The 16,844-nt window shown below is 35.6% G+C and overlaps 3 protein-coding genes across 7 annotated transcripts; all 3 read right to left on the reverse strand.

Annotated features, from left to right (window-relative positions):
- Positions 1–5,099: 5,099 nt before the first annotated feature.
- On the reverse strand, positions 5,100–11,215 carry LOC100750201 (troponin C, isoallergen Bla g 6.0201). Of its 5 annotated transcripts, none has more exons than XM_033321721.1 (5): positions 11,060–11,140; positions 10,668–10,701; positions 6,676–6,819; positions 6,086–6,337; positions 5,100–5,679 (listed from the first exon to the last, which is right to left on the reverse strand). In XM_033321721.1, the coding sequence occupies exons 1-5, from the start codon at positions 11,123–11,125 to the stop codon at positions 5,645–5,647; spliced, it is 531 nt and encodes a 176-aa protein (XP_033177612.1). In that variant the 5' UTR covers positions 11,126–11,140; the 3' UTR covers positions 5,100–5,644. The 5 variants fall into 5 exon arrangements, with proteins under 5 accessions (XP_033177612.1, XP_012243252.1, XP_003490975.1 ...); XM_012387829.3 differs by having other exon boundaries at positions 5,137–5,679; positions 10,940–11,122; XM_003490927.4 differs by lacking the exons at positions 10,668–10,701; positions 11,060–11,140 and adding exons at positions 6,900–6,927; positions 7,087–7,242 and having other exon boundaries at positions 5,137–5,679.
- Positions 11,216–12,557: 1,342 nt separating this feature from the next.
- On the reverse strand, positions 12,558–15,367 carry LOC100744695 (leucine-rich repeat transmembrane protein FLRT3-like). The gene is made up of 3 exons (XM_003490968.4): positions 15,235–15,367; positions 14,799–15,108; positions 12,558–14,710 (listed from the first exon to the last, which is right to left on the reverse strand). Exons 1-3 carry the CDS (start codon positions 15,294–15,296, stop codon positions 12,836–12,838), a joined length of 2,247 nt encoding a protein of 748 aa, XP_003491016.1. The 5' UTR covers positions 15,297–15,367; the 3' UTR covers positions 12,558–12,835.
- Positions 15,368–15,491: 124 nt separating this feature from the next.
- Positions 15,492–16,577, reverse strand: LOC105680995. The gene is made up of 5 exons (XM_012387830.3): positions 16,302–16,577; positions 16,117–16,216; positions 15,933–16,051; positions 15,747–15,864; positions 15,492–15,664 (listed from the first exon to the last, which is right to left on the reverse strand). Exons 1-5 carry the CDS (start codon positions 16,341–16,343, stop codon positions 15,585–15,587), a joined length of 459 nt encoding a protein of 152 aa, XP_012243253.1. The 5' UTR covers positions 16,344–16,577; the 3' UTR covers positions 15,492–15,584.
- Between the last annotated feature and the right edge of the window lie 267 nt (positions 16,578–16,844).

Below are 16,844 nucleotides of genomic sequence, written 5' to 3' on the forward strand. Positions count from 1 at the left end.
ATTACATGCCTATAGAATCTTGGACGTCATGATCTCTAAATTGTAGATTTTCGCCATCGTGTTTTATGACCTCTAAGGCCGTTACACTGAAAGTTCTAAATACCATCCAAGGTTTACGGCGTCCGGGTCCTGTGGGTCACGTCACGAATCATGGCGTCTGAGGTTCTATAAGTCACGAATCATTGCGCTACAGGTTTTATGACACCTAGGACCTCTTATAACTTTGTAGACCTATGCAGAACGAATTAATCGATTTATGGTCTTTATAGAAAGCGTTTTACGGAAGTAATTCTTAATTTTTATTTCAAAACGAAACTGTAAATCTAGCAATTTGAACTTTAAGGAGCTAAACGATTGATTTGATACATAATCACTAGCGAAAGTTCCTTCACGTTTCATTTACTTTAATTTCAGAATGTCCCGTAATATTTATATTTGTTCAAATGATTTAATGATCTATTAAGGACAGAAGTAATAGATAAATGTTAATAAGAATAACTTAACGTATTACGTATAACTTCGCTGCTACAACCTTATTTTATTGCTCAATACTCTCATTATTTATTTTGTATCACAAACACATTTTATTACAGTTAATATCATTTATTTTTGATAAGCTTTCATACCAATACAATTGGTTTAACAAATAAAGTGTAATTGGCGGATCAATTCACTTCAAATGAAAATCTTAGTACTGATATTACCCACTTTGGACGGAAGCTATGAATTTCATTAACCTACGCTCCTGGATATTTCATACGAAACATGTAATTATTGCTCCGTGGATTGCCTGATCGGTAGATGAATTATCGTAAGGAGGATCTCAAGTGAAAGAACATTTATTTGTATCAGACGAACTGGAACCGGTTGTGAATCTTGTTTATCAGATAGATCAATCATGATCTCGATAAGGACCGAGGTATATCTAGATTTCTTGCGATGCTAATTAAAATTTTTTACCAGTATTATTCCACACCGCGTAGCGTTCTTCTCATAAATGCAATGCTATTCTCTCATAAAGTTTTTCATGAGGTTTGTTATAATTCCGGTTTATTGTGTTCGCCGATATGCCGAAGGAATTAATCTAGTTGTTGAGCAGGTCAATCGGTAAACTATAGTAGTAAAAGTCGCAGCAGGGTACCATGTGCGGTAATCGCGTAAACTTTCACAAAGTAAAATCTTCGATCAGCGGCTAATAAAAATTTGACAAGCGCATCACATTCGTGCGCTTTCATGCACACATATCATATTTTATTGCGGTTAAATTTAATCGCGCAAACCATTATTTGATTTGTTGATATTTGTATATAATATAAGCATGGGGAAAATAAGAATATTTGCACATTGGAAAATTTAAGAATTTAAATTTGATCGTGTAACCAAGACACTTGCTTTTCCTTTTAGAACCTATTTTTATGTTGATTTGTGTCTTCATATAAGAACGTGACTACATCTTCTTGATGCTGACTAGGATAATCTAATATAAATCAACATGAAGAATCTTCCTTCCTAACGAAGAATTGTTGTAGCTGTTAGACAAGTTTTTACCATGATGTAAATGGTGTCTCGACCAATTTGTCTCGTAATCTTGTGATTTTTATTACAAGAATAAACTGAAAACGTCATTAAAAATCCGTACATTGATTTAACACACAGATTAACGTTCATCATTGAGCCTCGTAATTTTACTCCAGTTTATGACAGTAATATAATTGCATTATTTTTCCTTTTTCAAACTCTTCAGTTTTCCGATATTTCTTCCAATTCCACCTCTCGATAACGACTAAGTCTTGGTGCTACCTGCAGCAATCCATTTGGTTCGTTTTGGGCCAAATTAAACACCAACAAAAATGGCTTAGTACGTTATAACTTTCTCACCTCGTATATGTAATATATAATTGAAATATGGCTGAATTTTAGTCTTTATAATGTGATATATTTGACGATAATGATATTCATTCCGCAGGCAAATCTATAATTGCAATTATCCAGTGACACAAGGTCGTTGAACTATCTTTTTTTAAATTATTTAAGTTAATCTTCGTTGCTTTCCACATTCCTAGACTTATTTTTAATACTATTCGAGCTGGACTTATCTTGATCGTAGACGGGATATTAATGAATTCCACGCTCCCCTAATTAGTGTCATTCGTTCTTCGCGAAATATACTTCCAGAATATAGATTTTAGCTAGTACAAGCGTGCCACCAACACCTGGTCGAGCTTGGCCAGTGAAAGGTACATTTCTTCCATTAAAAATATCACAAATCGCATATCCGTTTTTGAAATTATCGAATAAGGCGGGTTTAGTAGCAGACACAGATCTAAAATAAAGAGTTAATGTCACTTTCAGCCATAGCGTGGCAAGTGGCAAGTGGCAAGTGGCAATTTTCCAACGGAAAACCTGAAGCTGCTCCTATTTCATCTAATCTTGATATACTTCAATTTACGCCACTGATTTTTCATCGATAATTTATTGTATCGTTAAAAATTATATGTGCACGCGCGTGTGTGTATATATAATAAAAGTAGTATTACTGTCTATTAATTACGAATATTTTTCTTTTTTCGTTGGTTGCCCTGTTCTTACTCGAGAAATTGGGAATTCGTATTGGCTCACTGCAATTATTTTTAAAATAATGCTATTTATATGTAAAATAAATAAGACTAAAATAAATAAGAAAACTACGGGGAAATATAATACGTCACATGTTCTATTTTTTACACAGAAATTTTAAAATTCGCTACGTTCATTAATCAATCCTATGATACCAAAATTGTCTTTTTCTTTTCGGTTTTTGAACTAAATATTTGTCTTCTCACCCACTTCAAATTGTTCAAAATATTACATATCTTAATAATTATATTTTTGACTTCCATAAATCTTCGTTATCCTATCAACTATCTTCAATTTCTAAATTTATATTTAACACGTCATTCTTATTCCCAATTATGTCATGTACAAATCCTTTTGTTAAATCATAAAATGACATCAAAATGAAAATATCGCCGAAAGTGCACTTATCGTGCTTTTCTCCTATAACCTTTAATTTCAATTGGAACTCAATTTAATCGTTCCACATTGATGTTTATGTCATACGCGAGGGGGCCGATACTTTGCTAATTTTCAAACCCGGAGGGCTATTGGAAAAGCGGATACGTTTCATGATAAATGTAAAGTGTCATAATTTATGACGAACTACAATCTCAGGATACGCACGATTTCGAAATTCGTTGTATGGTTCGGTCATAGCAATTTCGTCCCGTGACAGCACCATAACATGGTTTATGTTTACTGAATATAGGGGGAAGTATTATTGAGAGTAGACTAACGATTTTCACTCGAAACTTATTACCTCGCAACGTGGGAGTTGCCGAGATAATGACATCTCTAGACATTTCAGATGCCCGATTTGGTATGACTTCTGTCGGTCCAATTCCCGTTCACCAACAGCTGCTCGCGATTGCCCCTTTCAATCTCCGACAGGAAATTCCATAAAGTCTCAAACGTCGAGCCTAACTCCGGTAGATTTGACTTCAACCGAGAATCAACTACAACATAGTGATTATATTATTATAGCAATGTTCTCTCTTCGAAACACAGAGATTATAATTAACTCTTTCTGTTACCTACAGTGGCTGACGAAAGTGTTTGGGCACCTGTAGACACCTTTCATGAACATATTTTGTGTGTTACATAGTCTAGCAGTCATAAATATTAGGACATCTACTCGTTATATTTATTGTAAAACTTTAACAAATTTCACTTAACCTAGTTTATTCTGAAATGCATATGATGTAAATGAAATAGCAGATTTATATTAAAATAATTAGAATGTAAAAACAGTAAAAATATTCATAGTCGGCGAAGTATTAAGTTGTTCCAAAAGTTTCTTTCGTTTTATGAGGAAATAGTAGATGCATAACATATTTTGTTTTATATAATTTTATTGAATTATGTATGATCCATTTTGTTCCTGGAAAAAAACTTTTGGGACAACCTAATATATTTATCGTCTGAAGATATAAACCAGACTTCAATAGAGACAAATTTTAACTGTGTAATGTAAAGTTTAGACACAGAAATTTAAGAGATGCTGTAGTGTCCTACCATATAGGAAAATAATAGGTTCTTTGTGTCCAAGATCGAAACGATGAGTGTATTGAAAACTATACTACGTCGTTCTGAATTCTCTATCATAGGAGGTTTACTGTATAGATAAAGCATTCATAGAACTCCCTACAGAGCTCGAAGGCGATTTCGCGAATTCAATCATGTGCGAATTCATGTAGCAGGTTCGTGACATTTAGAAATTTGGCTAGTGTATCGGATACACAGTACATTAACTCCGTGATAAATTTTTCCAACTTCAAATTGTGCAAGGTGAGGATTTCGAATAATTTAGGAAACGTCTACGCTTCTCTCGATGACACAATTTCACACTGAATATACTTCTTTAAAATTGTCACCTCCCTTCAGAACGGCTATTAGAATTACTTCTGTAATACGATAACCGATATAGATCGCCAAATAAAGAATCTCACAGGCTTCCGTGTTTTCTGTACTTGAAAATGGATGCAACGATTAATATTATCGTAACCAGACGGTGGCGAGTAAATAAATAAACTGGGATAAGAAAATATGGACAGACGCGAACATGAGAGGGAATTTATCAGATTAGCATATACTTGCGCTTTTCGTAAGAGTGAGTGGAAAATTCAATTTGCACTTGTAGACGCGATTTAAATGAATGGCTGCCAAGAATGTTGACGTTCATTAATATCCGCTAACGTTCAGGTTCTACTTCACTAATTGTCGCTTACCGTCGAATTTATAATTACCAACCACGTTTCTGGGCGTAAATAATTCTTTGCGATATTTATGAAAAACTTAAATCATTCCGGATGTAATCGCAAAAACCACGTGGGATTGAATGTGTAATAAGGACTCGATTCTTTGTACAAAAAGGTAATTTTATTGTTTTAATACATTGTTTTAATACAAGTATGTAAATTTTTAATGATTTAATCTTCGACAACAAATCATTTCTCTCAAATAAAGTATATATTAGCAGTAAGTAAAAAAATTCGGCAAGCTAATGAAGCTGTTTCATAATTTTTAATTTTTCTCGAGTGGTAATTACAGGTTCCTTGGTACTCTTTCTCGCACTGCAGCCCCGTTAAAACTTCCCAACGACATACCCCGACTACAAACCCGGTTGCAATTATTCAGGCGTTGAATCGATACGACCAACAAAACTGCAACTACGGTGCACTTACTAGCTTTCGTTGCTAGCCATATCATTTAAGGGTTACGAAAAAATATTACGTTTAACAACTGTATATTCTGTATTTCACTTGTAATTAAGAAGTCTCTTTTTATTTTGGAATTTTTATTAACTTCATTCTCTTTCATTCTCTTCTTCTTACGACGAGGTTTTAGCAATGCTATTCGCCGTATATCGACGTTGGAAGTGCAGTTGATTGAAAAGTGTAACCAGAAATGTTTCCAATCTTAAACCACGTTGTACACGTCGACCAATCCTTCCCTTTGCCCTTGGTATCCAGATGGGAAACAGCATTTGTGCCAATCGTTGTCGCGTTTAATCGTACACGCTGTCCATCCTAATTATCCACCATATAATCTACTCGTCACCACCGGTCATAACTTCCATAAACTCTAAAACGAGAAATTAGAGTTTATGAGATCACGTGCCGGCTTGCAATCGTGTCGAAATGCACGGAAATCTGTGACATAACCTAGCAGGAATATAACTGCTCAAACTGTGTAACATATGAGAGAACTGATTGCTCGGTAAATAGAGAAGTTTGGTGTATAAACGCGTTTCGTTTTTTCGCCTGAAGTGAAAACGCTTGAACTTGGTAGACGACAAGCTTTAATTAATTGACCAGACTGATGGATTCTTAGCAAACGACGTCGAAGCGTTCCCTATAATTTTCAATGTGCAACACAATTTCCTGCGTTAACTGTTCCTGACGTGGTACAGCTAGGTTTGCGTTGGTAATTAGATTGATTGACACGCTATGAAAATTCTAATTCTAATAAATTCTATGATAACGCCTACCATCGAAGTCAAGCGTTCCTGAACCATCGGCGTCGATCTCCTCGATCATCATGTCCAACTCCTGTGGTGTCAATTTGTCGTCCAGCTCGTGAAGAATGTCACGAAACACTGCGGTTGTTATGTAGCCATTGCCTTCTTTGTCATATAAGCGAAATGCCTCGCGTAACTCCTGTTGCATCGCCTCCGAATCTTCCTCCACTAAGAATCTGGCAGCAAGGGTGCAGAACTCTTCGAATTCCAATTGTCCGGATCCTGTAATAGATGGAGTTTGGTGTGACATGTTGTTAGACTATCATATAAAAATTTTGTTAAATGTCTATGGTATATGTCATTTGATTTTGTTTAAGTTTACTAATTGAGAAATTGTTGAATGATAAAATTTAGATAGCGATGAATTTTCTTATCATCTTCATTTACTACTGTGATGATGCACAAAAATGATTTAATGTGCCAAGTTGTTGGATTGTCATATTAGGAACTTGCAATTATCTTTGCATGCTAGTTGTCTTTGATATTAATTAGTTCTGTTTAGGATTAGTAGTTGAGAAGTTATTGAATGATAAAGTTTAGGTAGCGATAGATATTTTTACCATCTTCGTCTACTTCTGTAATGATTTCCTTTAGCGTCTTCTCGCTCAACTCGTAGCCCAACATCGTCAATATGGTACCCACCATGTCGGTACCAATGCTACCCTTCTTGTCGTGGTCGAAGGCATCGAAGGCCTTTTTCAGCACTGTAAAATATAGGACTTTTTTTTATTAATAATCGATTGTTTTAACCTTCCATTCGAATAAATGGAAGTGAAATACTTACGAGCAATTTGATCCTTGGTCAGATCATCCTGAAATCACGTATTGTTTTCATTATTCTCACTTGTCATAATATCTTAAAAGAGAACAATAAAGAAAGTAACTCGAAATATACTCAAAAAATGTTATGAGAAAAAATTTTAGAATATTGATAATGTTCAAACGTTGAATCTTTATTTATGACAACGTACCATGTTGATATGATAATGAAATCCACGACTTTAAACTCTGCTGTTAACACACGACAGCATCGACGGTTTATCCGGGTATGCACCAGATTCTGGCTGTGGACTTCTGTTTTATGTGGACATTAGGATGATCTGGCACGTGATTGACCGGGTAATATCTACGTAGGAACTCTAGCGGTTTTCAAATTCATCGAGGACACTCCCCACTCTGCATTTCCACGGAAGCGGAGCTTCAATTGTGTGAAATTCGAGGCAACGTACTCAATTTGCTATTCTATCTTGGATCGTTTCATTGCCATTGTCAGATTAACACTGTTTCAAAAGGGAGTAACGTATAGGTGGCTTTTTTATATATTGCTCGAATTGAAGTATTTTAAATTTAACTACGATATTCCAAATCATGTTTCAGATAGTTTATTCATTCTTTTATTCAAATATTTAAACCCCTGTGAGGTTTCAATCTACATCTACGTTTTATTGAAAAAGATTCGTTTTCTCTCGTTACGTATTTGACGTTCATTATAAAGAATTATCAACAATCGTGACTACATAAATATGAAAGTTCCACTGAAATTTAATAAGAGTGAATTTGGTATCACATACAGCTGCCTCGGAAACTAACTATCTTATATTTAAACTTCTAACGGGATCATTAACTTATTTTCCGAGGCGACTGTATATAGAATTTTTTATTTCTCATACGCGTAATTACAGATATCAATGTTCAACAAATCATCGCAATGCTCTTGTTTACCATAATTTTGTAGTAACCTCGATACGTTTCAATTATTTATAATTCAATCCACGCGATGTGAAATTACATCATCGATCGGTATTCACCATATTTATCGCGACCGCCAGCGTAATAACTCGCCGTAGGGAGAATCCTTTATATTCTGTAAAAGCTTCGCTTCGCAAGAATCTCTCAAGCCTTTATCGCTCACTAGCCTTTATCGCTAGAGCTTCCGCGACTCTATAACTCGCGATTCATGATCAATGTGTCGAGAAAAAACGGCACGACAATAGACGAAGTTGGCTCATGATGATATCCTGCACAATCTTCGGAGACAATTCGACGTAGTAAACGTATCCGTCGTATTCTTAGGAAGCTAATTATACACTCATAATATGCACCTAGAGCTAGCCATTATATTTCGAGGGTATTAGCGCCGGTTTTCATCTTTCACAACACATTGTTCAGTTCCTAGCGAAAATTCCTTGCTCTTTCAACGATCATGACTAACGCGCTCTTTAGCACGGGCTAATTTTAAAACTATATTTACTCGAGGGCACACGTGTTATTACACGAGCGGATTTAAGCATTCCTTATAATATGATTTCGAGGTAACGGTACTTAATTCGATAATGGTAATATTATTGGGTATTGTGTGATATTAAGAACTCGTAAAAGGGACTGAATATTCAACCTAGGATATTCATTTAAATCCAAATAAATGTATACGTCCAAATAAATAAATGGATCTTTAATTGGATTAAGATTTATCGTTAATAGTTTTCTTCTTTATTGGAGAATTGTGCAATTCAAGTGTTAATGGCATTATGTAATTTATAATTCAATTATATACATTATAACAGAGGAAGAAATAAATTACACGAATTGTGTTTGCTATTTTTTTGTACTTTTATTATACATACAATCTTATGTAAATTTCGTTAATCTTAAATGTACGGTTTTACAATTATACTCAATTGTTTATGAGTATTATGACTGTTACAGACGATCGTAGGTTTCGTAGGCAAAGTATAAAGATTAGAAACTCATCTCTAAATATAAGTAATACCTAATTCCATTTCACTAAGCTTCACGCGATCTCTCATCTTCCCTTAGTCGGCATATAATGAGCAAAACTAGAAACTACTTTGCTCGGTGATAATTACGTAGAAACGACAATTTATATCGGTCGATATAAACCTGTTTCCAGATACATACCATGCCTCGCGAGAGACCCGCGAAAACTCATCCGTTTAATCCCAGCATAGATAGAAATACATTTTAGCCGATTGTGAATCCAAAAGCGACCCACACGTCAAAAATACTTTCTCAACTGCATCTACCCTTACTCCTCCCTAATAGACATCACCTACGAACTTTTTACATCATACTTTGCCAACAGTGTCTCGATAAATCGCATATTCCACGTGTGTAGGACAGACGGTAGCCTCGTTTGTATGCGTTTTCGTGGTGACAAACACGAGGGACGACCGCCTCGTGCCAAGCTGATAATTTAGCCTGTCATGACCTCCATGAATTCTGCAACGTGAAACGAACTTTGTTCGACACTGATTTACAAATTCTTAGTGTAACATGATCTCTGTACCGGATTGGTCTAAAATTTCTTTACGATATATCAGGCGAGAGCGATACAGCGCGATTTTAATCCTCGTATATTATTGTTGAGTTATAGATGACTGTAATAATTTATCATATTTTACATTCTCCACAATAGAGATTCGTAATAAAATGAGATTAAATTAGGAGTTGTCTGATACCAGAGTTAAATTAAAGGTTTAAACAGGAACATTTGTTGAAGGTCTTGTACTCAATACGTGCTTTGTAGAAGAAATTTAAATATTGGGAAATGTCTCCAATTTATGTATGTGTTTCGCCTTGGCAAAATGTATATTATAAACTAGCTCTCTATTGCTTTTACAATCGCGCTATATTATTTTCATTTATGGTAACACTCCATTTATCTGAACCCTTTTTCTTCTTTTATGTTTTACTTCGTATCGACATCGTGGTCTTTAACGATTATGTTTGATTCGTGTGAGTTAGATTTTGTTGAACACAATGATTTCTTTAATCTAGCTTATTGTATTTCTAATATCGTCTTACATCTTAAGTTTGTCTGGTTTAATGTCGTATATATCTTTGAAGCTCCATTCGTTTTGAACTCGTTGAACTCATTGAGTTCGTATAAATTTTCAGATAAGAGTTTAAATAAACGGATTTCTAGTACATTACACGTACCTTCAAAGTCGACCGTTCCTGAACCATCAGCGTCCACCTCATCGATGATCATGTCCAGCTCCTCGGGAGATAGTGCGTCGTCTAGTTCATGAAGAATGTCCCTAAACACATCGGTGGTAATATAACCGTTTCCCTCTCGATCGTACAAGCGGAAAGCTTCCCGTAACTCCTGCTGCATTGCCTCCATATCAGTGTCCTCCTCCATGAATTGGGAGGCCAGGCTACAAAATTCTTGGAAACCAATTTCTCCAGATCCTACGAAACGAAGGCGATCAATATGTTTTACGTTGATTGTTTAATTTCGAAGAATCCAAACATTGTAGTTTGTTAATTTACCAAAAGGGTCGTATTCAGAAATGGTCAAATGCAATTGATCAGTTGGTATTCTCATACCCATCATTCCAAGAATGGTACCGACCGAGTCGGTGCTGATGATTCCCTTTTTGTCAGGATCGAATGCATCGAATCCCATTTTCAATTCTGCGAGGTTGAAAATTTTAGAAAACAGGAAAGTAACTTTATATCGTAAGATTTGAAAAAGTTGGATGCAATTAAAGAATTGACTATGCTATGCTATGAAATCGACACTCACGTGAAATTTGATCCTTGCTAAGTTGAATGTCATCCTAGAAAAGTGAAAAATCGATCCACATTTATTAAAACCTCATTTACTAATTATAATATATACTGGAAATTAGTATTTTCAACTAAATAAGAGATCACCCAAACTTTGTCGCACTATATCAAAAAAATGATCGATCTTCATAATTACATATCACTATATCACGTAATGAAATGTTTTTTAATCTGTTATTAAATTTAATAGTTGGATAGCTCGCGTTCAACGATCCCTTTGATAATTACCATTATGTCGGTGATTCGATATATTAACGATTATGCTCGTCCGAACTAATCACAGTTATAACAGAGGCAAATGATTAACAGTTCCCGTCTGAGCAATCGCTTCTGAACAACTTACTGTACCGATGAAAATGTCACACTGAGCCTTAGTAAACTAATTAGTAGAGCTACACAGACGCAATCTCGCATTCTTATTAGCGTCGATAGACAATCACCAATCATTTGACGACCTAAAGACACTATAAAAAGATTCTTAATCGGGACCCTTTCATGGTTTGTACTTTGCGAAACGTATAGTCTGGTGGCGCAACCAGTGAATGACAAACTACATCGGCGTTTAAATCGATTGTTCTTTCCTTATTGTTTCATCTTGTTTACATGTTATTAATAACACATACACTTTGCCAATATTAATCTTCCTAATTTATCTTTCCACATTTGATTTGTGGAATCATTGAAATTTACATTTATATGATTTTTGTATTTTAAATCAAGATTCATATTATCCAATATCTTTGTCGTTGTCTTTTCCAGCTAGAGGATATAATGTAGAAGCTAATCAAATAATTTTTTTCATAATTAAGAGATTGAAAAAGTGTAATTGAAAAATTGCGAAAAGGAGAAAAAATAATCCTCCTATATTATGATCAGTAGGTTATGGCTGTTAATGTTAATTCATATCTTTATGAACACACTTAAAGAAATGGAACATAAATATTATAGGAACTCATTTCATCCTCTAAATATCATGTATGTATAGTGAATATAATACTTTACCTTAGGTATTTTATATATTTTCGTAGAATATCATGCATTCCAATCATTTCTGCATCGTATAAAATAGGCAAACATTCGCAGTACAGTAATGACAATTTTCTATCAAGGATATATAAGATATAAAAATAAAATAAATATACAAATTTATTAACATATATAATAGAATCAATATATATCAAATTAATTGAATATAAATATCACAATAATTCATCAAATATTTGTATTTCATACATTAATTCTAATGTCAAAAAAAAAAGAAAAAAATGTCGAAAGAATGAGATTCACTCGGAGTAGAGATAAACTAGCGTAAAGACAATAGAAAATGTATTCGATCGTGGTTCATCGGGGTGCAAAGAAGTCGATTTATCACAAAGGGAGAAATGGGACGTGTTAGGTATGGTGTTACATCATTTGACAATGTCAAGCTCACGCAAATCCGGAACTGCTATTGGCAGTGCACGTAGAAAGCTAGTGACGTGTCATTGCGTATAGCCGGTCATTTCCACGGCACTCGGTGGGCGAACACGCAAACAGTTATACTGATTGCAGCGTGCTCCAACAGTACAGTGGTTTGATATTGGCATTGCGTCCTTTTAGAGAATTGCAGTGGATTGCCAGCCACTCGTGGCAGTAAAAAAGCTCGAGCTGGCAGCCGCTTCTAAGAAGCAGACACGAAGCTGACTGACCTCCTTAGCCAATCAGGTAGAGCTTCGACGTGCTACGCCGAACTACTGACCTAATCATCAAAAATAAACGACAGAGACTGGCCAATGATAATAATCGACGTTAGAACAAACATTTTTGCAATGATACAAGGAACGATAATAGAACGAAACACGTTTCGTAAATTAAACTAAAATTTTATTTATGATATATATATATATATTTATATATATATATATTTCCAATTATCGACATCTTTTAGTGGTTCAATCTTCTTGTTTATACATGATCACTGAAATTGACATTGACACGCGTACCTCTCGGCCGGCAGCCAAATTTTACAGAATTCGATCCAATGAGAAGAAATTCAACTGTGTAACTTCACATTGCAAAATATGTAGTATGTGTCAGTAAACGACTTTGAAATCATTACTCAATTGTTGTAAAATGGCTAATGATCTAGTGGGCATCAGGTATTACGGAATTTAAGTTAAAAACTTCATAATCACGGTCGTCCTTTGTATCTATTCCCCAAGAGACGGAAGGAATTAAGTTGGAAGGATGTGGTGGTAATGGAGGAGCAATTGATTTCTGTTTCTCCAGCTCGCTCTTCAATTTCCAAAAAGCTAGTTGCGACTCTATTGTCTCAACCTCTGACACGTAACTATTTCTGTCGCTTTGAGAGCTTGTTCTAGATATTCTCGATCTTCGAGGAAGCAGCATTCTCTCCGGAGGCAAAGGCGTAACGTAGCCATCCTCGTAAAGCTTGCTAACGTAAGAAACAGAGATTGATTTTCTCTGTTTCTCCTCATCCATATCGACGCCCTTCGGAAGCACAATGGCGTCCACGTTCCTGCGTTTCACCAACATGATCCGTTTGTTACCGCGAAGCAATGTTGGGTATCGCCTTATCAGCAGGAACGAGAGGAAAGCACCGACGAAGAACAGTAGAATTAACGACGATATCAATAGAGGGAAGACCAAGCTCTTGTCTGCGTTCGTCAACCAGGTCCTGTACTCGTAAGTGGGCCTAGTAGTTACAGCCAAACAGTTCAACGGTGATACGTTGTCTCCGTTATCGTCAAGCAAACAGATAGTATACGTTGCTTGCGAATCGATATTCTGCAGCAGATAAGAGTACTTCACATTTTTTGCACAGCCGAGCGAGCTGTCGACGTTATTGTTGTCGAACCAGAGCAGCGTGATTTCTTTGTTCAGGTCGGGCAGATTCACGAGTATGCTGCGGTCTGAGACCTTCGAGACATAGAAATGGGGAAATCGCGGAGGAAACTGAAGAACATCGGTGGATAAAAGTTTGCGTGTATTAGCAGTTTGTATATATGTATAGGTGAGACTGCAATTTACGTGGACCATCCTATTGGTTGTATCTGGTGTCTGGGTGGTTTGATTGGTTATACCTTTAGTCGGAGTAATAGTAGTAGTTTGGATCCAATCGTGTTTAGTAGATTTAAGTGTCGTGGTGGATATGGTGGAATTGATGGTTGACTGAGAACAGAAATCCACTGTCGTAAATGGCTTCCCGGCTTTTTCCTGAGGCGTCTTACAAATTGGAATTTTTCTATCCGAATTTACTACATTCGACTGGTCCATACAGATATACTGATTTTGCATGAAATCCTGTAACCATTTTAAACTACAATCGCAGTGCCAAGGATTGTCGTACATAAACATACCAAAGCATTTATTCGAATCAACCACGTGGTCTAGCAGTCCCTGTGGTAACGAGACAATATTGTTGCTGTACAGCGTTATTTGCAATATGGATGAAGCCATCGGTTGCAAAGTATCTTGCGACATTGTCTCAATGTTCGAGGCGTGCAGATAAAGCGATTTCACCATTGGCACACCGACGAACAATTCAGCATCGATCACGGATATGGAGTTCCCCCATAAAGACAATAATTCAAGCTTTGACAACGCGTTTCCGCCCGTTATGTTTCGAAGCACCTTTCGATCGTCGATGGCTTGGCGCAGGTCCAGCGTGGTCAAAGAACCCGCCACCTCTTCGAGCAAATTAAATTCAGCCGACTTGACGATATTTTCGTTAATACTCAACACCTCTAACATTTTAAAGTGACGGAACATCGCCTTGCGCAAAGAGACGAGTTCGTTGTTGATCATAGAGATCTTCTTCGTCTGTTCATAAATGGACGACGAAAACGCGTTATCCTCTATTTTGCTGAGGAAGCAACGCTCGAACGTCAACTCTTCGATCGACAAGTTGGTGCACAGCCAATTCTTCCGAAGCATGTTCTCGGGGAATTTGCATTTGATAAGTGACAATTTCACGGATGTTGTATCCTTGCAGATAGCCTACACGAAATATATAATATACGATAAACTAGTTCATTTGGGCTAACGAGACAGAAATATTGCTTTCGTTGTTGTTTTTATTAAATACCTTGAAATTGTTCTCGATGAACTCTGACACCACTGTTCCAGAATCTTGCGGGATAGACGAACAGGTTATTGTATTACATGATGGACCAGTTTGACAATAGGTCTTACCAGTTTTGTGTTGCATAGAGTCATTCAAACTGTGTTGGGACAGTGTTGAATTTTCCTTTATAGCGCTATTTAGATCTTGAATGAAAACGTTGTTCTCCATTATCTTATAATCCATCGTATCCCAAAATATGTAGCACAAGCAGAATAAAAGTGCAATTACTCCAAACAACGAAACGGGCACTAGAAGCTTTCGCCATCCTAAACTGTATTCGTTAATGCGTTAAATAATTATTAATTAAATAATTATGCGTTAAAAATTATTCACGAATAGGAATGAATTGTTCTTATTCATTAATGAATGATGAATATGAAGATTTTTTGTATAATACCTCAGTAAATCCTGAGATCTGGAAACCAAGGTGGAGGATATTTGTAATTTTTTAGCGAACATGTCGATACTGCACTGCGAAACGATAGTCGTGACTATGTGACGAATCTAGAAACATAATCCAATTGTATTAGGACGCATGGCAATCGTATCTACGTTTCGAATTGATTAATTTTATCACACGCATTATTAGATATATTTGAACTGGGACTCTTAGGGAAAAAGGTTGCATAAATTATCAACTATCCTTTTCAATTGCTCGCTAATTTGATAGTTTACTAATTCAAATAATTTTTAACAAGTTGCCATTATCGCAGCAGATACGTCGAAATAGATAAAATATAAATTAATTTAGGATCTATTATGGAAAGCTTCCATCAAGCATATGTGGAAGGTAAGAGCCGCTTCGCATTCGTCGTCTGTTCCTTCAACTAAAACAAAGAGATACAAATTATTTTTAAGATTTTCACTATGATAAAATATGAATTATTATTACAGAATAAATATACTTACGCGAATCTGCACATGTTTGCAAGGCATTAGCGAAAAACGGATTGGCGTCTATATGACCGTGATGCATTCCGTGCATACGATCTATCATTGTTTGTACATTCATAGTAGATCCTGACATCTGAAGTATAAATGAATCAGAAAACGTGTTAATTTCTTGGTTATATTTATATATAAAATTATTTTTACGTCGCCATGTTGTTGGAAGGCGCAAGCTAAGAAACATCCGATATTTCTGAAGTCTTCTCTATTGCTGTCTAGTAATTTGATTGTCTCAACCGGTGAACTATCAAGTATCATCAATTCTTCTGTAATTTTTTTAATGATTTTATTATAAATGTAATAATTGTTTCACTTATGATAATTAACTCACTAGTTGTTATATTTTCACGATCCATACAATCATGTATTATTTCGGGAGGAAAAGGTGGATGTTTCGCGTGTGACACAATTACATTTTGACTGAAAAGACCCTGAAAGTAGATAACTTTGAATATTTTGAAACGACAGACATCGTATTGTTTATACTGTTTGAAAATAGGATATATTTATTCTTACGCAATAGAGGATAAACGAAACAAGAAACGCTGAATTCTTCATGTTTCAAAACTTATGTCGAATCTCCTCGCGAAGTAAGGAACCGACTAAACTAATTGTAGGATTGTTAGCGTTACCTTTTATACGTTCACTTTTAAGTATTTTGCCTTTAAATACTTATGTGTTTGACAATATGTACGTGACAACCGTGTTAGATTTGTATCAGAAGAGATAATTACAACGATTTTATACAATGCATGTGCTTACACTTGCCACGTATAATTGCAATAGTTGATTGTAGTTATATAATCTGTAATAAGCGTCGAAAGAATTATTCACGGTGAATAAAAAACATCAACGAGTTAAATATGGTTTCTGACTATCCAGAGATCAAGTAGAATTTTCGTAAAAAGGGATATGAAAGAAATATTACATAAATCTGTATATATTTTTCTTTCGATAACAAAGTATAGCAAGCAGACAATTGCATACTTGAGTCATCGTCTAATTCTCCACGTTTTAATCCGTGGATATACAATACAAAATATGTCCATCGATAATATC

Source organism: Bombus impatiens, unplaced genomic scaffold (assembly GCF_000188095.3).
Source record: "Bombus impatiens unplaced genomic scaffold, BIMP_2.2 scf_0487, whole genome shotgun sequence".
NCBI classification, from domain to species: domain Eukaryota; kingdom Metazoa; phylum Arthropoda; class Insecta; order Hymenoptera; family Apidae; genus Bombus; species Bombus impatiens.